General features: G+C 35.2%; 2 protein-coding genes across 5 annotated transcripts; one reads left to right on the top strand and one right to left on the bottom strand.

The window, feature by feature from the left end:
* Window positions 1-6,357: 6,357 nt before the first annotated feature.
* Window positions 6,358-13,607, top strand: LOC108979483. Of its 3 annotated transcripts, none has more exons than XM_035695562.1 (7): window positions 6,358-7,236; window positions 8,079-8,181; window positions 9,342-9,397; window positions 9,889-10,053; window positions 11,821-11,934; window positions 12,014-12,145; window positions 13,339-13,607. In XM_035695562.1, exons 1-6 carry the CDS (start codon window positions 6,538-6,540, stop codon window positions 12,104-12,106), a joined length of 1,230 nt encoding a protein of 409 aa, XP_035551455.1. In that variant the 5' UTR covers window positions 6,358-6,537; the 3' UTR covers window positions 12,107-12,145; window positions 13,339-13,607. The 3 variants fall into 3 exon arrangements, with proteins under 3 accessions (XP_035551455.1, XP_035551456.1, XP_018805708.1); XM_035695563.1 differs by lacking the exon at window positions 13,339-13,607 and adding an exon at window positions 12,808-13,290; XM_018950163.2 differs by lacking the exon at window positions 13,339-13,607 and having other exon boundaries at window positions 12,014-12,463.
* A 3,742-nt stretch (window positions 13,608-17,349) lies between these two features.
* LOC108979484 (probable serine/threonine-protein kinase WNK9) lies at window positions 17,350-20,858 on the bottom strand. 2 transcript variants are annotated; one of them, XM_018950164.2, is made up of 7 exons: window positions 20,593-20,858; window positions 20,458-20,495; window positions 20,047-20,274; window positions 19,682-19,902; window positions 19,255-19,412; window positions 18,661-19,099; window positions 17,350-18,554 (listed from the first exon to the last, which is right to left on the bottom strand). In XM_018950164.2, the coding sequence occupies exons 1-7, from the start codon at window positions 20,665-20,667 to the stop codon at window positions 17,467-17,469; spliced, it is 2,247 nt and encodes a 748-aa protein (XP_018805709.2). In that variant the 5' UTR covers window positions 20,668-20,858; the 3' UTR covers window positions 17,350-17,466. The 2 variants fall into 2 exon arrangements, with proteins under 2 accessions (XP_018805709.2, XP_018805710.2); XM_018950165.2 differs by having other exon boundaries at window positions 20,047-20,268.
* Window positions 20,859-27,487: the final 6,629 nt, after the last annotated feature.

The raw sequence follows: 27,487 nt of genomic DNA, 5'->3' as shown, positions 1-27,487 counted from the left end.
AGAATTATTCAATTATTTATATTGTAGAGTGTAAAATTCGCATACTATTTTTGAAAAAAATGAAAAAAGTTGAATACACATTAAAAAAAAAAAGAAAGACACCTTATTTGTTGCATGAAAAACCTATTTTTAATGGTGAGCACTGTTATTTTTTAAGAATAATGTTATTTGCCATTTGAAACTTATTGCTCAAATTACCCACTTGTGGTACCACGAAAACACAAAAGTTAGGACAAAAAATAAAAATTGGTAAATCGGCCCGAACCGGAATGGACCGGTGTACTCAGTCCAGTGCAAAATTGGTTCGGTCTAGTGCACATTTCATTTTTTCAAAATCGGTTCCGGTTGAGGTCTTTTTTACACCGAACCGGTTCATACATATATATATTTTATTATATATAAATAATTTGTTATATGATTTATTTATATTATATATATTATATGCTAAATTTCTAATTAATATTACATGAAATTTTAAAATCTTAAAATTCATGTATAATAATCTAATAACATAAAATTAATATAACATTTGATATAACATAAAATAAAAATGAATATTATAAATCTTATTATAACATTTTATATAATATATAAATTTTAATTTTATAACATAAAATTAATATAACATCTTTTAATTTTAATTTTACGTAACCATCATATTATCACTAACATATATAATAATATAATTCTTATAAACAATGTACATATACTATAATATTTTTACGATAATTCTTATTTTTGTTGCATAACATTTTTATATTTAGATAATTAATTTTTAATTTATCGATTTGTTGTTAGGGGTGTCAATATGTGACACGACCCGTGAACTTAACATGAACACGATATGAACTTAACGAGTTTGAGTTTGATGTTAACAGATTCGGGTCAAAATGGGTCAATCCGCTTAACCCGAAATCAACCCGTTTTGACCCATTTTGATTTTATTTCAAAATTACAACTTAATTATTGTTGAGTTGTAATATTGATACTTTTTAGTATGATTATGTTTTTATTATTAGGATTGTAATTTTAGACCTATGCTCATATTTATTATTGTAGGATTTGTAATATTGGTTTTACTATATGTAAAAATTTGAAAAATATTGATATTTTTTGTTAGTAGGTAGTCTTATTTTTTGTAAGATATTGTGGCTACTAATAAATATAGATTTTAACTTTTATGTGAAATTATGTTAATAAGGTCAAATAGGTTATGTGTGCTAGTTCAACCAATTTACATGAAACAGATTTAAATGAGTCGTGTCGTGTTGACCTATTTCTAATTAATTATTACACAGATTAAAATGGGTGACACGACACGACCCGTTATTTAAATGGGTTGGGTTACGATTTGAAAGTTTGACACGTTTAGTTGAATGGAATGATTTCAAGTTGACCTATATAATCGAATATTTATAACTTGACACAACATGAACAGAACCCGAAAACACGATTTGCCACCCATATTTGTTGTTACAAGCTTGACTTCGTAAACGCCTAACCTTGCTAGGTCCCGGATTGAAACCAGTAAAACTGGAAGTACCAGTTTTCGGGGGTGAATCGGTCCAGTATCGCTTCTTTAATTCTCAAAATATGTGTATATCAATTCAGTTCTAAAATATGCACAAAATTGGACCGAACTGGACTTGTTACACCCCTAACAAAAGTGGTAAAGGGAACCTAATATTCCAATCTTCTTCTTTTTGTATTTTCGAAAGCCTTTTTGTTTTGAATATGTTTTTATTTTGTAATTAAAACATACATGGCACCACATGTCTGTTCCACGTCAAAAGGGTCATCGGAGCAGTAGTAGTGCAATTTTTTTAAGAATGAGCAAGTTTTGCAAACACCTTAAAACTATATGTATCATTACTCGTTTATTCCATTCCTCCCCAAAATATTCTCTCTATTTCCCTCCCCGCAAGAATCTTTGTCGTTTTATAAATATCTCAATGATTGCTCCGACGAGTATGGTGATTATGGACAAATAAATCACTTGAGGGTCTTCTTCTTGTTAATTACAAGTTTTCCTTTCTTCTTGCTATGAAGATTAGCCTTTTGATATTTTTTCTTGCTGTGTGGAGAAAGCATTTGTGTTTTTCTTCATTCGGCGTGTAGACTGTTGCTGGGATCATGGCTGATGATTTTTCTCGGCGTCTCGAAAAGTTCCATTTGTTTCAGCTAGAAAATGCAAAACTTGTGATTCATGAACCCACTTTTGGATTGGCTTCGGTGCAGGTTGATTGTAGTTTGTTGTTTAAACTCTTATCTAGTAAATTTGTTAATAAGGAAGCATTCAAATGCATGATGAAAGCAGTGTGGAATTCAAAAGGGGTGAAGGTTCTTTTTTTAAATCTCAATAATGGCGTTTTTCTTGCCCAGTTCACAGAACGATGGGATAAATTCCTTTGTAATGATCCATGGTTTTTTGACAAAAATCTTGTGCTGATGCAGGATTATGATGGAAATTGTCAAAGTTTTGAAATATGTCTGGATTATGCTTCCTTTTGGATTAGACTTTATGATTTGCCTTTAAATTGTATGAATAACTCAATTGTTAGACATATTGGCAATTCGATTGGGGAAGTAGAGGATGTTGATATCCTTGAAAATTCATTTGCCTGGGGTGAATTTTTTAGGGTTTGTGTGAAGTTGGATATTCGCAAGCCTCTACCTAGAATTAAACGTTTGTGTTTGGGAAACTCAAATGTAGTATGTGTTCAATTTAAGTATTAAAAATTACCAAATTTATGCTATTATTGTGGACTTCTTGGGCATGTTGATCATGATTTTACACTATAGGTCACCCACATAACTCAGTTTGAAGAGGAAGGTTTTCCATTTGGCCCTTGGCTACATGTGGAAGGAGGTGCAATGAAAAACAGGGGAATATAATATAATCGAGAGCCTGTTTAAGATGCAAATCTTACTGGATATAAGGGTGTCAGTCTCGGATTAATATTCCACAGTGTGGTTTCACTTAGGATGCTGATGGCAATTATTCTTCCAGTTAGTAGTAGTTCTCTTAGACAATTGCACACCGGATTTGAATGTATAGTTATCAGGGAGGCGTGGTTCGGATATGGGCGACCGAGTGGTGGGATGTGGTGGGCCTGGGTCTATGCAAATAGGGAAGAACGTTTTGGACATGGGCCAACAAGTTATAAGGTCAGATGATAACCAAATAAGAGATGGGTTTGGCCTTCAAAAATTTAATTCGTATTGCATACACCCGTTACGGATAAGAGTAGGGCTTCTGAGTGTCAAGGTTCTCTTTCACCGTCACCTTCCCACAAGTTTACGACATTTTCATTCAAGCCAATTGGGAAGAAGGAAGTGCCTCCTGTGAAACTGCATGTTTCAGTTGTAGAGAAGTGTCCTCTGCATCACAACAAGAATTTGGCTAACGAAATTGTTCAAAGTAAGTGTTCCTTTATGGTCCATTCTAACGTTTGAATGAGTTGGTCAATTCTATGGGTGATAGTGAACTAATTGATTCCAAGAAGCTTAGAGCCTTTGAAGATGATGATCTGGTGAATATTCTTATGTTATCGGCGGAGGCTGATTTTTAGCCCTGCCTGTCACCATGAAAATTATATGTTGGAACTTTTGTGGGCTTTGGAACCCATGGGGAGATTGTGTTCTTCGTGATATTGCATGAAGAGAAGATCTCGATATCATGTTTGTGAAGGAAACTAAATTACCTGTTAAAGAAATGAAGACTTTAAAATTTTTAATGGGATTTTGGGGTTGCTTAGCTGTGAATTGTGAAGGACGGAGTGGGGCATTGGTCTGTATTGGCAAAGGGATATTAATTTGAAAATTATAATGTTTTCAAAATATCACTTTGATGCATGGATTTCTGATGTGAGGATTGCTTGTAAGTGGTGGATGACAGCGGTGTATGAACATCTATATGTAGGGCACAAAAAGGACGTATGGAATCTAGTGAAATTTATATCAGTTTCTGTACAACATCCTTGGTTATATTTTGGAGACTTTAATGAGTTGATTTCTAATTTTGAGAAATAGGAGGCATGATTCATTTTGAATGCCAAATGCAGGATTTTCCTGAAGTATTGGATACTTGCAGTTTTAAAAGCTTTGCTATTGATGGTCCTTTTTTTACCTGGTCTAACATGAGAGATGGTGAGGCAAATATTCAGGAGAGATTTGATAGGTTGAAGATTATATTACCGAAGGTTATTTCTCCTAATCAATCTGCTTTTGTTCCAGAAAGGCTTATTACGGATAATGTTTTATTTGCATATAAGACTGTACATTCCATCAGAAAGAGAAGAAGGAGTCGGAGGGGTGTTATGTCTATTAAATTGAATATGAGCAAAGCTTATGATATGAGTAGTTCTTGAACAAGTGTTGATAAGGTTGGATTTTGATTCTAATTGGGTTGCTTTGGTTTTATCATGTGTAAAATCTGTTTCATATAGGCTATTACTTAATGGTATACTATGCTCACCAATATTTCGCACACGAGGTATACGTCAAGGTGATCCATTATCCCCTTATATTTTTGCGTTGTGTGCTGAGGGGCTATAAACTCTTATTCAAGATGCTAAGCATCAACGATTGATAAGAAGGCTAAAAGTGTGTAATGGTGCGCTGCTAACTAGCCATCTATTTTTTGTTGATGACATTTTATTGTTTTGTCGGGTAACTATGGCTGAAAATTCTGTTATGAGGCATTTGTTACAGATTTGTGGGGATGCTTTTGGATAATAGTTCAATTTTGATAAAACTAAGTTATTACTTAATAGAAATGTGGGATAGGATGATGCAAATGCTATTAAAGCACTGTGGAATGTGGTTCTATTCACATTATGATAGATATTTGTGATTACCTTCTTTTGTTGAGCATGACAGGTCTCTAACTTTTCAAGAGTTGAAGTCGAAGGTATGACATAAATTGGAGGGTTGGAAAGAGAAACTCCTCTCACAAGCTGGAAGAGAAATCTTAATCAAGGCTTTTGCTCAAACTCTACTAACATACACCATGAGCTATTTTAAATTCCCAAAGTTATTGTGTAAGGAATTGGAATCTATGTTTGCACAGTTTCAATGCTATTAAAAACTCCCATCTGATTGTTAGAAAGGAGAAAATTATTTCTTGGCAGCCCCCACCACATGAATTAGTGAAGTTAAATTTTGATGGACTTTGTTTAGGAATACAAGTACTACTAGGATTGGTATTGTTCTACGTGATCATAATGGGCGTTGAGTATGAAGAAATTGAGTGTTTTTTATGTGGATGATACTGAAGTTTTGGCGGCATTGAGAGAGTTACAAATGATATTTTAGTTGGGTATTTCTGGTCTCATCTTGGAAGGAGATTCGTTGAATGTAATTGAAACTGTTCAGTCTAGTGCACTTTCATTTTCTGCATAGGGACCTCTAATTCAGGAAATTCAGTATCTTCTTACTTATTTTAACGACTTTGAGATCTCTCATGTTGATAGATAGGATAATAAAGTTGCACACATGTTAACAAGATGAGCAATGTTAGGTACAGTCTTCATTTAGGGACTGCAATGCAAGTTTAGGCTATTTTAATTTTAAAATTTTTTAAAATTACAAAATTATTCCTCATAAAATGATATTTTCTCTCATTTAATAATATGCCTATACATGCAGTCCCTATTTAAAGACTGTAAATAGAATTTCTCTAACAATATATGCTTATAATGTTGTAGATATAACACAATGGTGGCAAGATGCCCTGCTGTGATTTTGAATAGGGTGTTCTTGGATGTCGATAAGTAATATTTAAGAGTGATACTTTGTATTTTTATTTTTATGTCGCTACTGGGTATATGTTTCTATATTTGACATTGACCATTTACTAAATGTAATCGGTTATGTATAAAAAAAAAAAAGCATTACTCATTTATAAAATATTTAATTTTTAGCATTTTGTTGTAATTTGTCAAATTTTGCAATGTCCTCAACATAGTGACTAAATTCTACTAACAAATGTAATTAAAAAAAATTAAATTCTTCGAAAAACATTTTGGAGAATTTTCTTCATCCCATATTACAGTCGAGTACTGCTACTTATACAAAAAATTTGGTACCAAATATTATAAATTATTATTATTTTTGATATTTTTTAAACCCCTTTAAAAATTTTTAAAAATAAAAAAATTACAAAATTATTAAAAAATATTTTCTAATCTAAATAAAATAAATAAATAAAAATTCAGTACAAAATATGTATACAATTTTTCATTTTTAAATGGCTCTATCATTTCTTTTCTCATTACAGTGATGCCACGTATACGAACCACAGTGAGAGCCACGTAGAAATAAACCCGCCCTCCCCCACCGGTCTCCCCGAAAACGACTCTGTTTCAGATGAGATGGGCCACGCCTCCGTGGCCATAGCTCGTCCATTTTAGAATCACCCAGATTTCCACCACCCCTATCACACTCTCTTCCTCACCAGAACCCGAAAATATCTAACTCCATTCTCTCTCTCTCCCACCTCTCCAAAACCCATAATCCCGATCGTCACTGAATTCCATGGCCACTGCTTCTTTACTTGAAGCGCCCCCATTGAAATGGAAGCAAAATTTCCCAATTCGTCTCTCCCCTCCTCGTCTAGTCCTCGCCAACCATAACTCCTTCACCAGACGGATTAAATCTAGCAGCGGAATCCTGAATGTAAAGTTTCAAGGCCCCGCTAAATTCGGCGTTAAATGCTTCTTCCACGCGAAGAAGAAGCATTTAGCAGACCCGGGATTTGATCAGTATGGGTCGATTAATGATGAAAACTGCATGAACCCCTTTGAGATTGTTTCCAATACTGTATATAACGCCATAAAGGCATTGAGAAAACCGGCGATTGCCGCTGTGTTGTTGGGGTTGTTGTTGATGTATGACCCCAATTCGGCTTTGGCCGCCTCGGGAGGCAGAATGGGTGGGAGGTCGTTTTCCTCGCAGTCCTCATCGTCTTCTTCGTCGAGGAGTTACTCAGTGCCGAGGACGTCGAGCCCGGGGTTTTCTTATTCGGTGCCATATTACGCGCCTTCACCATTCGGGTTTAGCGGTGGCGGGTTTTACGTGGGGCCAGCTGTTGGATTTGGACTCGGAGCCGGGTCGAGTTTCTTTTTTATTTTGATGGGTTTTGCGGCGTTTGTTTTGGTTTCGGGGTTTCTTTCGGATCGGTCGGAGGGTGGTGTTCTTACTGCTACCGAGAAAACGAGCGTGCTCAAGCTTCAGGTATTGTAGAAATTCGATGTTTTCTCTTATAAGCAATGGCTTTGACTCAATTTGAGTAATTTGATGATTCCAATATTAGTGAGAACGTTTATATAAAGTGGTTGTCCGATGACAGATTTTTTTGTCAGAGAAGTCCTTTTGCCCAGAATAATTATTGGCCTTATTAGAATGGTCCTTGAAATCCTGTCGGAATCATTGACGTTCAATACCAGCGGTTAAATATACTAGTGACAAGGGGGCAGGTACTTTGTACCTTCATGTTTGTGATGCTAGGGTGGTTCGGCGTAAGTCGGATTTTGTTTTGGGGTTTTTACGTGTCTGATTCATTTAAACTGTGACTGTTTTCTGTTCAATGAAGCGGCATTTTGGACTCCGAAAGTGGTCTTTTCATGAGTGTAGTCTTGTATGAATTTTATGGAGAATTGAATGGCTTGGAGAGTTTCTGAAGTTACTATATTCAGCGTACTCTAATGTTTGATTAATTAGAAGAAAATTGACCACGATATTTTATAATGAAATGTTTTTGCCGCTGTGGGATCCAGTACTGGACAATTGGGAAATGCCTAAAATTAATGGATGTAGATTAAAGATTGGAATTTTTACATTTTACAAGTACGCCAGCATTCTGTTTAATTGGATTTTTTAGAAAGTCAGTTCATTTGGTTGCTTAAGAAGTAGTTCAATGATGTCAATCATTTCATGCTGAGAACGTCCTTTTCTTGAATTGAGTTCTGATGCACTTTTTAATATCTTTCTTGAATTTCAGGAAACAGTTATTCTGTATTTATTTCCATTAGTGTACCCATGAAAAAAAGGTTGATTTCATTAGTGTCTATTTTTAGGTCGGATTATTGGGCATGGGGCGGTCCCTTCAAAGAGATCTTAATCGGATTGCTGAAACTGCAGATACATCTAGCTTTGAGGGTTTGAGCTATGTATTGACAGGTGGAGCTTCTAAATAAATATCTTTATTCTTCTTTTATAGGACTTTTATCCTTCGCCTGATCTGTGGTTCATTTCTTATTTACTTAACAAAAAATTTCTTATTCCTTAATCAGATATCTAGCGGATTTGAGTTTTCTTATGCAAATTAATTATGATGATTGATTCCTAAAAAATTGTCTAAATGAACTTTACTGGCTATAATGTTGGTTATCATGTGTATAGTCCGTTTATCATTTTCTCTGATTATGTAATTGTAGCCTCCATTGAGTTGTGGCCAAAATGGGGCTTTCACTCCCATAAAATTAGGATTGTAAGTGAAGGTTTCTGTAAACCTTCAGGGTGCATGTGTTAAATTTCCTTTTTTATGGGGGGGGGGGGAGAGGTAGAGAAAATTCTAATCCTACTCAGAAGTGAGCTGATGGAGAATGTTTTACTGTTCCTTTAAGGCAAATTATAAGCTTCAAGGTGTAGGTAAGATGATATCTAGAATCATGGAGTTCAATGCCATTGAACAGAGAGAAAAGAAATTGAGGTAAACTCGTAGAAAAAAATCATTGAAACAAATTACATTTGAGACTAAAAGTGTTGGAATGATTGGAGTTTGTAAATTAAAGAAAAAAGTCACGAGATTTGAGTGCTGTAGAGACATAGCTTGCGTCTTTAGAAAATTTTACGTGCGCATGCACATATACACACTTGTCTTGGTGATGCTGTGTTCTTGCAAAAAATGACATTATTTTATATTGATTCACAGTAGTATGTTCATAAGGAATTTTCCAAAAGGCATCAAAATCATGAAAATCTTCCTTATGATTCTGAAGTGGTCATCACCATATGTTGACTTGATCAGATTTGGGAGTGATTTGCTAATCATTCTTAAAATCCCCTGCGATACTTGATTTTGCAGCAAGCATGAATGATGTACATCTCTTATATTGCTTCTTACGTTGTTGGCAATTGTCATATCATTAGCGCATCTCATTTCTTATTGAACACAGGACTGACATTTTTTTATTACAGCACATACATTGGTCCTAATTTTGGCTTTAATAAATTTCTTCACCTAAAACTTGTCATATGCAACATGACAAACTAAGGGTTTCTTGTTATTTTTATGGTTAATTATCTTAGATTCTGACTAATTTATCTTTTTGATGCAGAGACGACGCTAGCTTTGCTTCGGCATCCTGATTATTGTATCTCAGGTTATTCATTTGTAAGTTGAATGCCATCTCCCCAAAGATCTTGATCTACTGAACTATAAAATTTAATTTTGGATCAATGTTGTTCAAGAGAGAAGAGAGAAAGAAGGGGTTGAGAGGTGCATTGCACACATGCATGTTATAATCACACATGGCAACCTTGTTTTTGTCAGTAACATACTAGTTGATACCCTGCTTTCCATCCACTTGAGGTTGAAACTTGAACTATTTGCACAAAATTGGTTGGCATCTCACTTTTGTAAACAACACCACTCAAGGACAACGGTAATTTTTTAGAGCTCTTGACCGATTAACTTAAATTAGTCTCCTCCAGATTTACATATGTAAGAAGTTGCAATTTATCAATTTCATCTTATCATTTTGGATTAATCATAATTCTTTCTGGAATATAGTCCTTTCTGGAATATATTTGGCTTCTTTAAAAAAAATTGAGAACTTAGTTTGATTAGATTTCAGAAATGAATAACTTGTGCCATTCTTGCAGGTGGATTTAAAGAAGAGCATGGAGGATGGTGAGAAACGGTTCAATCAGCTTTCTATTGAAGAACGGGGGAAGTTTGATGAAGAAACACTCATCAATGTGAACAACATTAAAAAGCAAAGCACAGGCAATCAGAGATATAATGGATTCAGCAACGAGTACATTGTGGTAAGGTCAACTTTAGGATGGATTTGTTAAAATGTATGTCAACACTTCATTTATGGGTTGACATGGGCTGTTTGGGTGTTCTTCTGCTGACATGGAAATCTTCCGTGCAAACACTTCTGTCAGTCTGATGCATCACTCAATGCACCACAAATAAATTTATCTCAAACAGCTAAGTTGCTCTGGCCATATGACAACATTTTAATCACAACAATTTTCTCCCTTTTCCCAAATTCTTAATTGTCAATTTTTTACCAAAAACAGTTGTCTGTCCAAAGAATGATACTGTTCTCGGCACTTCTGCGCTCCAAATATTCTTTGATGAAAAATCAATTGCTAAACAGCCTTATAGAGAGAACGATACTTAAGCATTCTATTATTAGAAGGCCTCTAGAATGTTTTATCTTTCCCTCGACCTGTAGGGAGAGTAGAGTGCAGTAGCTCCAGGGAAATGTGAACTGGTTGATTATCTCTTTTAAAGATTTTAGAACTGTAATATTCCAGTGCAGAGGTCCTTCACCGTATACTCCAAACTAAGACGCAACTGAACATTTCTTATCCACTCATATCGAGAACAAGTCTGGAAACTCGAAACTTCCATGCAAGCATGATCATTGTAATCTATGTGGTTTGCTCAAATGATTGGCTCTCTCTCCCCTTCTCAAAAGAGGAGTTGGGGGATCCAGTGGGAGTTGAGTCAGATAGATATAATGCCCATGAGAGCGGTAAACTTAGATGCGATCTGTCTTAGAATAGAAAGCTAGTGGTACAACGCCCGTTCATGTAAGAGTGGTGTGTCACCGAGGTAGAACCAAATCAATCTTGGTGGGTTTCAGTTCTCTGATAATGTGAAGGGATTTTTCTTGCATTTATTTATATGATTAACTTTTTGGTGTAGAAAGAAAACCTAAAAGTAAGAAATAACCTTAAATGAAAAAGGCTCACCTGAGCGTAATTCCTATCTCAATTTGAATATGCAGAAACATTGTTACTGAAATTTTATCATTTGCTAAAATTTGGATTTTAAAAGAGTATTAGAACGACTTTGTATATTACTTTCTGAAAAGAATGTTGCAGGCTTGCGTTTTTGTAGTTAGATCTCAAAGTCTTTTGTGGTGTGATGAAGTTTTAATGGTCGGTGACCGTTGTAATAGCACCAAATGGATCTAGTTTGGTGCATACTTTATTGACATTCAAAAGCCAGACCAAAGACCCCATTGAACTGACCCAATTAAGTATAGATTTACTTCTGGCTGATAGCAACCACTTTTGTCTTTCCTGTTGAGATGTTAGAAGATCATAGATGGTGTAGAGTCTTACAAACCCTTAGTTCGTCATTTACAAAGAATCTGAAGGGAAGGTTCCACCATTTCTTTTACTCTTTTTAATTTTGTTGATGTTTCCACTACTCAAATTCTACCAGACCCTTTTGATAAGAAATACCTCCTCCTTGACAGCTTTTGATAATAAATGTTATAGGTTGCTTGACCCATAAATCTGAGACCACAAAACAGGTTTGTCTCTACTTCTCAACCAAAGGTGCTCCTAGGACCTCTTATAGACTCATAAGAAATGAACCTAGATGTGGTATTGGTCATTTACTCTCATATGGCAAGTTGCAATCTTATGGAAGTAAAGGCGTGCTATGCTCTTTTGATGCATTTATTTCATCTCAATAATTTAATGCCTGTTGTATGAAGTGATTGGAAAGAAAAATGTAGATAATATTTTTCCCGATTTCCCTGACGTTTTGAGATTTTTGTAAGTCAGATAACAATATTGGTGGCTGCTGAAGGAGTCCATAAGCTGCCCACCATCAATGGCAGTGGGGACTTGAAAGAAGCCTTGCAAAAGCTTGGATCCATTCCCTCAAGCAAAATATTAGTAAGAATGTGAACATTGTTATGATCATTACTTACAGAGTTTTTATTTTTTGTGCCTGATGTCTTCTGTTTTCATGCAGGCAGTTGAGGTACTGTGGACCCCTCAGAATGAAAATGACACTCTTTCAGAGCGGGAACTCCTTGAAGATTATCCTCTTTTGAGGCCTTTGTAAGAGTATTGCAACCGGCTACCTTTTGCCATGTGGTAAGAGGTATAACTGAATTGCCTATTGGATCTAAAATGGCATTGGAATAGGAAAATTGTCTATAGTTAACAGAAAGTAACCTCGTTGAAAATATGATAAGATGGTATGTTGCTGTCCTGCATTTGTAAGCTCTTAGGCTTTACTTAAGAACCTTGGAACCTTAGCTTTGTTTCACTAATTCTTCAATCTGCCATGCATGAGTTATAAAGGTGCACTATGGTATAAAGTTCACTTTTGATAATATGTACCATGAATATTACAATTAGAATCAACAGATAAGCTTTATATTGCAGTTTATACAATCGACCAATAACTGATCATTCATTTTCCTTCTCTATTTCTCTCTCTGTCTCTGTCTCTGTCTCTCTCTCACACCCACAATTTTGATTATTTATTTTCCTTTTTGTGAGATAAAGACATTGGGAACAATTGGTGGGCTGGAATTTTTTCTATATATTTATAAATCAAGGCAACCATATACAACCACTGAAATTCTGAATCCTTTGTCCGTGAAAGTATTTTTCTGATTTAATTTTAAAATTCCTAGCATACACATGTAATTCTATTCATTTAGGTGGTAAAATATTTGGACGTAGTTGTAGTGAACTTGACTTGTGTGTTATGGTCTCGGTTACATAGAGTTTGAAAACATGTGCTTTTGGCAACAGATGGAGATTGTGCATCATTTAATTTGTTGTTTTCCTTTCCAATGCCCGGAGCTGGTAAAGAAACTAACTTAGTGCAGTTTCATGATGGATTTGAGTTTCTCTCCTTTGCGGGGCAAGCTTCTCAGCTTTTTCTAGCTGTTGTTAAGGTGCCTAGAGCTCATTTGCATATGGGGTCCTCAATTTATATCCTGTGCTATAGTCTACATGTGAAATTAGTTCTTTTCCTGAAGCCCATAGCACAAAACGGAGTTTTCATATGTTTTAATTTTATTTTCCTGAGGCAAACACAAAGTTGGGATTGAAAAGTAGTTCTATTCCCACGTATTAGGGTCATTTACACGTCAGTGACATCAGAAGTATACTGGTTATTGGTGGAAGATACCTTTAAAACCAGTTTGTAGAAGGTGAGATGTGCAATTCCAGTGGAAGAACTGTTGCTGTTTTTTTTCCTAGAGATGTGGTAAACAATTCTTCTTGCGATTAATATTTTATGCAGAACAGGTTCTTTTTTGATATTTTGTTATTCTTTAGGCATGGATTCTGCCTACTTGCAAATGGTGTACTGGTTTAGTGGGTAAGGGTTATTATCGGAGTAGGAGATTGACAAGGACACGATCGAGAGATTCGAGACGGAGTTTTGGAAGAGTTTTAAAGCCTTTTAGACTTGTTCAATAATTGTGTACTTGTTTGTGGACTTGCACCTAACATTCACCACTCCTAATGCGCAGTGGGAACTGCAATACACGTTGAAGGTCAAATCATATCCATTTCTAGACATTATATTTTATCATTTTAAAGTATACTCCACTTCTAGCAATCCCATATTTATTTATTTATAACAAACACATATAGACGTATAATTGTACAAAATGCATGACATTTTTACAGTTTTATATCAAACTATAGTGTCACACGATCTCATAATATTTAAATATCCCCTCAGACCTTAGGTCAAGCTTGAGTTTGGAAATCGAGAAGTCCTACAGATATAAATGGATTATACAAAAGTAAACTAACAAACTGATGTGGTATCATGTGATCTATTAGATTTATTTTACAAGAAAAGTAACTTTACAATTTGATGTATTACATCAAGCTACGTCACTTTATAGGTTTACTTTTGAGTAATCTTTTTATGACTAAAGTATTTCTCTTGGAAATCAAACAAATGTTATGTGAAGGTGCATGCAACAGCAACAACATGGTCTATTGTTCTTTTTCTTATATATATATATATATATATATATATAATATATATATGAAAAATTCTTGGTATCAGCCTATCCACCAACGCACACTCCCCACACCATACATGGCAGGCTGAGTTCACTAAGTAAACTGGTTGTGTCAAACCTCGCTCGTTCCCTCCACCTCGCGAGCTTGACGAAGATCCCTCAGATGCAGACCAGATTCCCTCTCGAGTCGAAGTCCCCTCATACCCCATCTCCCTAGCGATTTCCTCCCAAAGCCCCCTTAGATGTCTTGCTCGTTTCCTCTCGAAGCCCCCTCAGACCCCCCTAGTAGGGTTGGGTAGTAGGGCCCTGCCCCCGCTGCCCCGCCCCGCCCCGCATCTAGGGCCCCTAGCGGGAGTGGATGGCGGGGAGGGCCCAACCCCGCCCCGCATTTCCCCCGCCACCGCTCCCATTTTTTTATATATTTATATTATATACATATATATAAACATAAATATATATTTATATTTTATAAATTGTGTATATATAAATATATATTACAATATGTTAGACTTGTTCACAAAATATGTATTGACAAATTTAAAAATTTAATAGTTTAAAAACTAATACACTATAATTTACACAAAATATGCAATAGCAAATTTAAAAATTACATCATTTTTAAATTATAGTCATATTTACAAAATTTAAATTTATAATTTGGATCTAAAAATATTTTTTTTAATTACTTTTACACTTATAAATAATTTTTAAATCAAATAAACGTAGTGTTTTTTTTAAATTAAAAGAGACGGGGGCGGATTGCGCCCCGCACCTGGGATGCGGGGGCGGGGGTGAAGGGGTGCAGGGAAGGGGTGCCCCCACTCCGTTGGGGGTGGGTAGCACCCCTATCCCCTAGCGAGCTCGATTCCCTCTCGCAACCCCCCTCAGACCCCCTATAGTGAAAAACTTGAGACCAAACTTTCGTGTTCTCAGAGTGAAAAGCGGGGCTGATTTCCTGGACTCCTTCACCGAGTTAGAGTGAGCCATTTGACAGGTCAAGCGAGTGAGGTAGTCCTCCTCATTCTACTGCTTTTTATATATTTTATTATCTAATATATCTTGAAGATTATATGAAAAATAGTTTATATTTTATTTTCTGAAACAATTAGCATTAAATAAATTCGACCACCAGATATCCCACACAATCTGAAAATATGGGATGAATGAAGGTGCCAGCAAGAAGAAATTAGAAGGTGAAAAGGCCAACTTTTGTCAGCATGAGATGGATGCATAAAAAAAAAAAAAAAAAAAAAAAGAAACAGAAAAATAAAGCTAGTAATGGAATATTTTTCATGTAGATTATCTTCCAATGCCAACTTTTTATGCCTTTGATTCTCACAAAAGTATATATAAGAGAACTTTTGAGAGCTTGTTGGTGCCGTACTTGTGCTTTTGTATGAGTGGAGCTCAAGATAAACGTTTCAAGGGACAACAAGTTAAAGTGGAAAGATAGTGAAATCTTTACTTTGTACTAAACATAACATGACTGCACCAACACTAGTTGCATTTATTTTTCCTGCTTTTTCTTTGCCTTCTAAAAATAAAAAATAAAAAAAATTCAACAATTCAACATGGGGTGGCCTTACATATCATATGAATTTGTCTACATCTGTATTAAATTAAAAATCACTACCTTTGTTTTAGACTATATAAGAAACAAAATTTCACATCATCATCATCATCATCATCATCATCATGATCACATTATAATTAATATGAGAATGGCAAGAAAAAAAAAAAAGTCTATTGCTTTTCAATCATTCAAAAGTGTACACACACACACTCTCTCTCTCATCGAACTCTATTGTGCATTCATTGTTCCACTTGATCCTACCTTTAACAATCATACTCATGCATATCGTATAGGACTCTTTCAAAAGTAAGTGGTTGAAATATAAGATTTATTTATAAAAAAAAAGAAATTGGATTAGTTCAGCCAAACAGATCACAAATTAATATGCAAGACAGCTTTTTTCTGATTTCTTAAACAATCATCGTCTTCAGCAAGAACAAAATATGATCTTGGATGGATTAGTTTTGATCCTATCCTATGATCTGATCATATTCCAAACTTTTGATATTTGATGAAGATAGTACTGTACGTACGTTGTTCCTCAAATAGTGTGACATCAAACCTACCATATCGTTTGGTAGAGATCTAGAAGATGATGATACCCAACCTAGCTAGTTATTTCCGTTTGAATTTGCACGGCAATACATCCATATCACTTTCTGAATTTTTTTCCAAAGAGTTTGGCAAGCTTTTAGACAGCAAGAAATTAAAACAAATGAACAACATTAGAAGCTCCAGTATCTTGAGCAAATCTAAGCTCAGCTTGGCATGATCATGAGTCATGACCAATCAAATGGATCCGGCACATAAAATTAATGTAAATATAAACCAGATTCTGATATAGACATTCAACCCAAAAAAATCAAACTAATAAGTGAAAAAGACTCTTTTATTTATATTTTGAATGAAGACAATTAGAGTCAAAGAAGACCCAATGACTTCTTCACTTCTCAAGCACGAAATAAGAAAATCGGCACTTTGATTTTTGACCCAGAAAACCAGAACTCAAAAGGTACAATTTTGGTACAATCCATGGCAAAAATATGAGGTGGGTTGGGTTGCATTTGATACCAATAATGTCAAACGTCTATATCAAAGTCAGCCAGTGTGGCTGAGTAGGTGGACCATTCCATGTTGATGATGGAACACCATGTTGGTCATGTGGATGTGGCTAATCCAGATTTACGAGCAGATCAACATTGCATGGATCATGATTTTCCGGTGGGGCCATGCGTTTTTTTACTTCTCTTTGAATCTCCCCAACCCTCTATAATTGACTGGGAGTCTGGGGCCTACAACATGCAAAGCAGATCGATGCCTTTGAGAAAAGAAAATACTCTCACCGCCCATCGGCACAATCCACAGCCGACAATTACCAAACGATTCACCGCACGCGCGCGCGCACAAGCAAGAGAACCCCCAATATTGCAGTATATATTAGTATGGGTTGACATATAAAATGACAAAAAAATAAAAAAACACGGCATTTTGCACTCAATGGCTCGTGTTGTAATAGGAAGTTTCATTGGGGACCTTATACTCACTGTGTTTAGTAGTTAGAGGGTTAAATTCATCAAAGTCACTGCATTTGAAGATCCTACAAGTAGAACAACGTAAGTCTACGTGGAGATACTTCTCTTGGGGAGGACCTTTCACTCACTATGCTTATGGTTTCATTCTAGTTGTTTGGGACAAAGTTCACAGAGAGGAACTCAAACAAAACGTTCACGCTCGAGAGATAGGTTCGATGAATCTGATATTAACTGGCCAAAAAAGGGTGGATTTGATGATGTTACAGGCTCTCTGAGTGCGAATGGAATACATAAAAGAATCTTAAAGTGCCTTCCAGATTTATATATCAACAGCATCAACTGGGAGAGAAACTGTCCTGTGAAGAGATTGTGGAAGCAATGGCCCAGCGTGTAAACTCTTTGCAGTTACCATATCCTCCAGATTAGAGGAATTCTTCATCACCTTGCAATTTCGGGCCCACTGGGTTTCCGAATTGGGGCAGCTTTTATTGACATAAGCTCTGCAAATGGAAGAAAATTGCCCATCATAAGCAGGAGATTTCCTGAGAACTCCATTGTCATCTGCTTGTAGTGTTTCTGATGCCAAAGATGCCAAAAGCCTATCATCTATATTGTTTTCCCTATTCCCACAAGTTGAAGGTTTTGATGCAAGTCCTAACTGTTGATCCCGAAGTCCCCTCAACTCCATTTGGTACTTCGCTTTGAGCCATCTTAATTCCTGCTCAATTTCTTTCTCATAATTATCTGACAAGTCACAATACAATGACGGCTTTAAGGAAGAAGATTGGGAACCAGATAAATTTAGAATTAAATTTCCTGCTTTCGATGCATTTTTATTCTTCACATTATCCTCCTTCTCATCCTCTAATACTGTTGATTGGTCCAATTTCTCATATTCTTCATAAGAGTGGTTCAGTCCAGAGCCAACTGAACCGAGTTCGGGGCGGCTGTCATGCTGACCCCGGATTTCTTGATGATGCAAGCAGTCTGATTGGTTTGATACATTAGGAGCACCCACTGTCACATGTTGCTCAGACTCCTCAGCTTGGAATGTAATCTCCTCAAACCGGCCATGCATCGAAGCAGCACATCCATGTTTACAGCATTGAAGAACTTGCAAATTCTTGCTGCCCTGATTATGCGACAGCAAATCCATGAAGGAGCCACTAGAGGTATGGTTGGAAGCACAATTGTGACAGAAGCCTTGATTAGAAAAGCGGGGTGTTTCCTCTATTCCTGGACCAGGCCTCCATTCAGGTACCAAGGAAGCTATTTCCCCATCGATCATGTCTGCTATTCTGGTCACATCCTGATCAGTAATATCCAGTTCTGCAACCATTTCAGTGGCCACACTCAATGCTGTATCCGTCTCAATGTCGAATGGGAAATATATGTTCCGTATACGGCCTGCAAAGAGATAAATTACAGTGCCACATTTGATTTCCACTAGGAGGGACAAGTAAACAATCTGTCAAAATAATGTCAAAGGAAAGAAGTGAAAAGAGATTCCCACCTTCTTTATCTGAAATTCTAAGTCTTAAAAAGATGCCATCATCTTCTCTTTTTTTCCCTTTGATACTTATGTCAACGTCTTCAGAATGTTCATCATCATGGTACTCAAAGAGTTCAATTCCATTTGGTTCCATCTCAACCAGATGATAACCCCATTCATTTTCGGCGTCAGCACCATAACCATTGGTGTACCCATTACTATATGTGCTATTACTGCAATCACGTTCAAGGAAAGGCAACCTTAGAAGGGAACCAGTCTCATCGAGTTCTCTACCATAATCAACTGGTCTCAAATCATGTTCACCATCATCTATCTGGAGAAAAGGATCATCCAGAAGCTCCCTTGCAGAAAGCCTTAGAGACACAGTTGCCAAGCATTTATCCACAAATTGTCGCACTTCTGGATCCTTCACTTTGTACAATGCATCTGGTTTTTTGCCCTAAAGAATTAAAGCAAATTAAATCTAGACCTATTTTCTTTTGACAAGTAAAATGGAAAAAAAAAAAAAAAAATCTAGGCTTTTTTTTCATTTGGCTAAAGAAATGAAAAGCATGCCAATGGAGAGAGAGAGAGAGAGAGAGAGAGTCCACTTACAGAAATAACTTTCTTGTAAATCTGTGCAGGATGGGTGCATTCACTATATGGATATTCAAAAGTGACCATTTCCAAGACGCACATCCCAAATGAGTAAATGTCAACCAACTCGTTGTAAGCCTCCTCATAAACTTCCGGAGCCATGAACTCTGGAGTCCCTGTTAAAAAAAAAAAAAACCTTAAAACCATATGAACTACAACCTTAGATATCTTCCCTTTAACCAAATCCACCATTTACCCAGGAGAATCAAAATAGAAAGAGCATCTTAGAACAGATATAGTTTCTAATTTCATTGTAAATTCGATCGATCGATCGAAGGTCTCAACCAACTTCCTTTGTAGCTCTAGTTTTAGGAAGTTTCAACTAGTTATAATATGATCAAAAGCAAGCCAAAATCTTCGTAGGATTTGAATAGGTTATACATACCAACACAGTGAGCCGCATGCGATTTACGGAGAATCGCAGCAAGGCCCAGATCACCGATCTTCACTTCCCCTTGGTTTCCATTAACGAAGATATTGTCACACTTGAGATCTCGGTGGATCACAGGAGGTTCATGGCTATGAAGATAGAGAAGCCCTCTCAAGATCTGCCTACACCAGTGCTTTACTGCCCTAATGTTAACTCTCTTGTGCTTTAGTCTATACCTGTCAATAATACAAACAAAAAGACAAGGGAACCCACAAAAATGAATCAGAAATCCCAAAGATCGCAAGTAACGGAAAAAACAATCAATACACTAAAATAACCGTTATGATTTCTCAAACAGAATATAATAAAAAAAGGCTTACTGCCTCAGAGTCCCTGAAGTGAACATTTCGGTGACGAAATTGATGTTCCTATTTGCGGTATCAACCCAAGAAGTGTAAAATTTCATAATGTTGTTGTGCTTCAACGTCTTAAGGAGATGAATTTCACAGTATAGTCTTTCAAGATCTTCGGGGCTTTGCAGGAAATCATAAAGCTTGACCTGGTTCCAAGCAACTTCAATTCCTTCATACTCATCAAATGCCCTGTAACTGCCACGATCAAACATCAAGAACAGACAAATATACCAGATGTCCGTGTGCAAGAACAAACAGAAAGACCCCAAAAGCTCAGATTTTGAAGAAATCCGAGATGGGTATGCTGCAAGCCGAACGAAGGACCAAAAAGTGTTCGAATTGAAGGAAAAAAAAAAAATCTCAAATTGGTGTTCATACACTGTCTTTGAAGCTCCTTTGCCGAGGATTTCATTGTACTGCAACAAAAAAAGGAGCCTAAAAATCAGGCTCAAAGCAGATAACAATAGAGAGAGAGCGCTAGATACCGAGAAAGAGAGAGAGAGAGAGGTATACTCTGCCATATCTGCCAGTTGGATCAACTTCAACAAAGTCGGAGTAATCTGGTTCAAGATGTGCAAGACCATTCATCCTCTACTTATTTTTTCTGCCTTCCCTTTTTTGGGGTCTCTGTTCTTTCCTATGGTTATCCCCCCAGTTAGCCTCCTTCTTCTACAGTTCTGACACGCACACACAAGAGAGGTTTATCATACAAAAATGGGACGTACTTCTAAACTTTTTAGAGAGCGAGAGAGAGAGAGAGAGAGAGAGCGCTGTGGAAATGGAAATGAACAATTATTTACATGAGAGAGAGAGAGAGAGGCGTGAGTTTAATCAGTAATTTGCAAGGATTAGTCCTTTTTCAGCGGGATACAAAGTTACAAACACAACCAAACAACGACGAAACGCGACAAATACAGACACGAGACTGGGAATGTTTAATTGAGTTTTTTTTTTTTTTCTTTTCTTCCTTAAATCAGATGAAGAGTTTTCAGTTGGCGTGTAGAAATCTAGGATCCCGACCATGTTCTTCAAAACATGCATAATTTTTGCGAAAAACAATATTTTCACCTCCAACCATCGATCTTATTTTTCATTTCATTTATACCTTAAAGCGTCAAAATTCTCGAATTTGTATCATAAATTATCAAAATGTTCTAAGAATTTTTGGTTCAGATTTAAGAAGATAAATATGTAATTAAAACTCTAAAACAAATATGTAAAACAAAGCAAAATAGTTCGATTTTTATGATCTTGGGGACTCGGGAGAGAATAATATAATATACTTTTTACCGAATTATATTTGTTTATATTTGTTGCTACTTTTATTTTTTCAAATTTATGAGCACAACGTTCGATTGAAGAGGAACTTGAGGTTCACTTCTTAAAACTACTTTATCAAAGGAAAGGATTTATACAGTTTTGAGTATATGAAGTTACATTTGAACAGTAAAATATTTTTAGATATTCTGTAAATAATAATAATAAAATAATAATAAAATATTAAATAATAATAAATAATAATAAAATAATAAATAATAGTGAGATATTCTCAATACTTAAATTAGACTTGTCTCATATATATTTTTTTTAAATTAGAATAAATTTAAGATTTAAATAAAAAACCTAATCTATTACTATGGATATATCACTTTTTTTAAAAAAAGTGAAGAAAATTTGCATGTCGTGAAACTATATCTAATATTACTTTTTTACTAATCAAAACTGAATAATATGTATTGAATATTGTTCCATACGATAATTTTATTTCATTCTCATCTTATAAATGTGACACTTTGCAGTTTGCATCACTCTTAAATCATCTCTGACGTGATCCTATTGATATAAATTTTTCGTCCTCCAACTTTGTCAGCATAAAAGAAATACTACTCAAGTTATTATGATTAAATGGATTGACAATGAAAACCACACAACTCGCTGGCGATTGTGTTCTTATATATCTTACCGAAGACATATATTGCTATATATTTTTAAAAAATATGCATGTTGTAATAGATTTTCCTTATCATTGTTGCCAAAATAAATCTAGATCTCCTTAAAAAAAAAAAAAAAAGATTACAAAAACATGAAATCAGTCATGTTGAGATAATGGGTTTGAAAGGTCACAACCCAAACCTATTATTTAAGTTGTTTTATTAATGCATGTAAAGTATTCTTGAGCTAATTAAGGCCTCATTTATTTTTAAAAAACAGCTCATTTCATCTCAATAAATCATTATAATTTTTTTAACTTTCAATACAAAATAAAATAAACAATTTAACTTTTTCAAATCTTAAAATAAAAATAATATTAAAAAATTTATTTTAACAATATTTTATTTAACTTTTTAACTTTAATTTCATCTCATCTCTGAAAACAAACGAACCCTCTACACACACAAAGACATATGTCATGGTACAGTTGGGTACTATATACCTAAAATGTACTTGTATTATGAATTACTTTGGCATTTTTCTATGGAGTTATTAACATTAATATAAATATGAGTTGGCAATAAGGGGCTTTCTTTTTTTTTTTCTCAGCCGCAATAAAGGGCTTTCATTATCACTAAAATGGAGTTTTTGAAGAAAATTAATTTAAAGTTTTTTTTTTTGTTTTTTATAATACAACTGGAGTGAGAAATTTTAAATTTTTATTTATAGAATCGAGCTGAATGACATCGAATTATCAATTTATCAGGCTCTTGCCAACTCATAAATTGGGGAAGAAGACTTGAGGAAAATTCTCGGTCATCTCTCTCTCCATGATAAGCCGTCCTGTCCTGGTCATTTAGAAGCTCATATCCACTCATAAAACTGCAATTAAAATTAATTTACAAATTGATTGCCTTTGCTAATACGGTGTTGTTTATTTAATATAAGGATCAACTATCATCGCTGATCTATTACCGTTTGACCTAATCTTTTTTTTTTTCTCAAGAAAATCATAGATTAAGCTAAGTGGTTACAAAGATACAAGATTCTATTAGGTGAGAGTCTTCAACAATCGTCCTAAAACAAGCAAAAGTAACACTGGCAAATAAAAATAACAAAGCGGGTTTTCGAATCAAAAGATTGATTCTAACCCATATCTCGCAAAGAGGATGCCGGATAAAAGTAGTTACATTGTCTGATAAATAGACTAAAAAACTACAACTAAAAGTCGCAGTCGAAGGTAGTGTGCTGCATTTTGCTAATCTGGTCTGGCTGAGAGAGACTATCACCGACATTTTATCTTGATCAGTGGTTAGAAAAAGCAATAACATAGGGGAATAGCAACTTGCAGATTAACCGATACATCGGCGTAAGACTGCCACCGGCTGTGGTGGCACGTGCAGATCACGCGCCACATTAGGAAAAAGAAGAACACTCGGATCTGAAAGAGCCAAAGTCGTTGACCCTGGTGGTGCCATGCGTGGCGGTAGAGGACTCCTCCTGGCATGGCGGCGCATGGATCTCGCGCGCACTGTAAGCCGCACGTGAGACAAACACGCCATTCTTTTGGACAATATTCTCCTACCGTCTGACAGATCGGCAACTAGGGAGTTCGATGGTGGGGTGCATGGCAGTCGTGGAAGACCGGAAAGCAGCAGATCAAAGTATTTAGGTGCTATCGCCGGAAAGCTTGAAAAAAAGCTAGAAAAAAACCTATAGACAGTGCCGACAATGGTTGGTTGAGCGGAGGGAGGGAGGAACCAAAGCTCCAACCCCCCGAGTGGCAAGACTGTGATCATTGGTTGTTTGGATAGAGAGAAACGAGCTGGAGAGAGAAACCAGAAAACCCTTTGAAAGAGAAATTCTCGAAACATTATCTATTTGATCTAATCTATTCTTGATAAAAATACTTCATTAAATTATTGTTCCAACTTAGTGGGAGAGAAAAACATTTTAAGTGAGCAATCTCATCATGTGTCTATCTCTCTTCTTTTTTGTGATACCCCATGTGATAAGGATAAAATATGTAGTGTATGAGATCTCACATTGTTTGGAAATGAGAAATTCTTCCTCTTTTTAAGGTTTCAATAAAGCTTTAATTGTATCATTAATTAAACATTTTGGAGTGTAGACATGTAATTTGAGAATTATACTTTGAGACACTCAAATTCAAGTAAAAACTCAAGAAATCTTGATCCATTCATAACTAGTGTGCTTAAAGAAAATAAGACAATATATGCTACGTACATCATCGACAACTAGATATGTACAATATATATGCCAAGTCATTATATGGTAGTGTAAGGTGGTTTTCCCTTCTATCGGCCCGTATTGCAAGTCCATGAGGAATTATTGGGGGAAGTAAGTCAGAGAGCCCGATCAAGCCCAATGACCCTCCTCTAAAAGGAGTCAGTGGGTCTCTGCAAAATACTCAACCCATGAGCAAAACTCATCCACGAAGCAACCCACGCGTGGAGAAAGCGGACGGTAGAGACAAATGAGACTAGCCGCCCTGACACCTCCCCAATGACACCCTACCATCGATAACCTGCGCAGGCAGGTAGGTGAAAAATATAGGGAATCCTTGATTTCCTGACAACAGACATTGAGGGGTTTAACAAGAAACATTCACAGGATAAAGTGAGTCAGGGAGCCACGCCGCATTAATAGCACCACTCCCTGGACTCTACACCGCATTAATGATGCCACCCCCAGAAGCCACGTTGTATTAAACGATTCTGACTAAGCGAATAGTTGAAGTGACATGGACTCCCCAAAATCAGGTATGCATTGTCCCCACTCAGAAACCTAGTATAAAAGCCGACCACTTCTAAACTCACACACAAACTACTAAGGAGATATACTGACTTTAGCATCGACGACTCTCCGACCTCCACCAATGCCCCCCACTCTCCGTATTTTCTTAAGTGTGTATCACCTAAGTGTGTAGGTGAAAAATTGAAGACTCGAGTTGTTGAAAACCAGCTCAAAAATATACGAAACACGACGTTAACAGGTATGATCAACGGATTAAGGTACATGCATGTATCCTAATAAAGCAGCGTTTCATGCATTCCAAACACATTTAGAAAATCTTTCTAATTCTAAATTGAGTTAAATTTTTTTGATTAATTTCCACGATAAAAAGTAAAAGTACTCTTCGTCCGAGTGATATGAAGAAATTTTGGAACTCATTTAAAATAAAACAAAAAATGGGAAAAACACAATAATTATTATTATTATTTTTATACATTGGGGGAGGGGCGGGGTCAAACACAAGATCTCCATTTTAGAGATGTGGGTCTTGTGGCATTAGGAAACACATCGTTGGCCAATAATTATTAAACTGTACATTAGCGAAATACCTACCTGGTGCAATATTATTAAAATTCTCAGTTGACAAGCTTCCCAATAGTACTAATCTAAATTATTGATCTCGATCGAGAATACAGTTTTGGATAAAATCAATCTTAAAATAGCTAATTAAAAGTTTTAATAAGGTTCAATGTATAGTTATTGAGTAATTCTATACACCACATTATTCTCATCTTACTTGATAGATATGGTACATTTATTACTCTTTATCATCTAATAAAAGATCATTCAATAATAATAAATATATCTTATCAGCTTACACAATAGGATAAAAGTAAAATAATAGTCATAGTATAGAATTTCTCATAATATATAATTATATATATGCAAGTGTTTCCTTTGCCCGTCGAATATCCTAAAGCCAAGATATATAGTAAATTAATAGATACATATATATACACACATGAGATATGTTATACACCAATCACTATTTACCTCATATTTGATGTGGATTTTTTTTTAATGTCAGACCCATCTCTCTCAGCGACCTTTCTCTCCCCAAGTGCTCTCTCTCTTTCTCACTCTCTCTCCTCAAGCTCTCTCTCAGTTTCGACCTCTCTCCTCGAATTCAATTTTAGATTGGTTTACCTTTCATTTTGTTTTTTTTCATTAAATTTTCTACTCATGTGGGGGAGATGATGGGGAGGGTTAAGTTAGAACCGGTTCACTTGTTAATAAATCCGGTTTATCAGCGGGAGTTTTTGTTTTGTGGGAAAGCATTTGCATGTGTACGTATGTAGGTACTGGCCGGGTGCATTGATGATATCTCTTATTGGCATTAATTAAATCGTACCTTAATATTATCAATTGTACGCTTTGTTCAATTTAGGTAGATCGAGTTGTTGATGATGAAGGGCTTGAACTTCTATCTTTTTTCTTAGGCCTTGATATATAATACCAATTAATTTGTTTAATTTATTAGCTAGGATATATCATGCATGGGCATAGACCACAACTTCATGAATAGCCGTTTCTACCAGTTAAATTACGTACCAACATCACCACTCACAACAACAATTAATAATGATGACATTAATTTCAAAAAATAAAAAATAAAAAATAAAAAAATAAAAAAATAAAAATAAAAATAATTATAACATTAATGTATTTTTTTTTTCTTCAATTGAATATTTATATCAATTACTATCTTGACTTGTAGTTAGGATATGATCATCACCTCCCAAAAAAAGGTTTTCAATTAATATAATTACAGATCGAAGTACTATTACAACTAAAATAAATATTTTATAAAAATAAATTTATAAACAATGATTTCTTGTGATATATATGTTAACTTTTATTTACAATAAAACTAATTTTACAATCGATCTGACGTACTATCAAACTATATTAATTTGTGAGTTTATTTTTATAATTTTTTTTAAGAAATGTATTTATAAGGACAGGTTTGGTAACCAAAACAAAATACAAAATTCTCATCTCATATCAGTATTACACATTTTTCAAATCTCCATACAAAATATAATAAACAATTCAACTTTTTCAAATCTCAATACACATTTTTCAAATCTCAAAACAATAATAATATTAAAATATAATATTTTAAATTTCAAAACAAAACACAAAATTCTCATCTTACTCTCCAAACCTATCCCTAGGGTTTGCAAATTTCATGCACTCCCTTTAAAAAAAAAGTTGTTAAATACGAGATATTCTACATAAAAAAATTAATTTTTTAATAATAAACTTTACTATTTTTTTAAGAAATTAAACGTGTGTGTGTGGGATTTATACATGCATCTTATATTTATATGTACTATTACTCAAATTTTTCGTGGTAAAAACCATTTATCTTCTGAGAAGTGGTGATCATTGAATAATATCATCGATCAACTAAGTTTGAACATATTATATATATATATATATATATATATATATATATATATATATCCAAACGCTAATGTACGTAGTTAAGGTTGTGAACTCATCCTCGATCGTCATGTGAGTTTTGGCAAAGTTTAATTTATAGATATATACCCATATATTAATTATATATATTAATTTTATTGACATAATAATTAGGATTAGAATACCAAAATTACTGTGAAAATTAATTAATGACACTAACTCCAAAGACGTC

The sequence above is a fragment of the Juglans regia genome, chromosome 11 (genome assembly GCF_001411555.2).
Source record: "Juglans regia cultivar Chandler chromosome 11, Walnut 2.0, whole genome shotgun sequence".
NCBI classification, from domain to species: Eukaryota; Viridiplantae; Streptophyta; class Magnoliopsida; order Fagales; family Juglandaceae; genus Juglans; species Juglans regia.
This window is presented reverse-complemented; position numbering and strand designations above follow the sequence as displayed.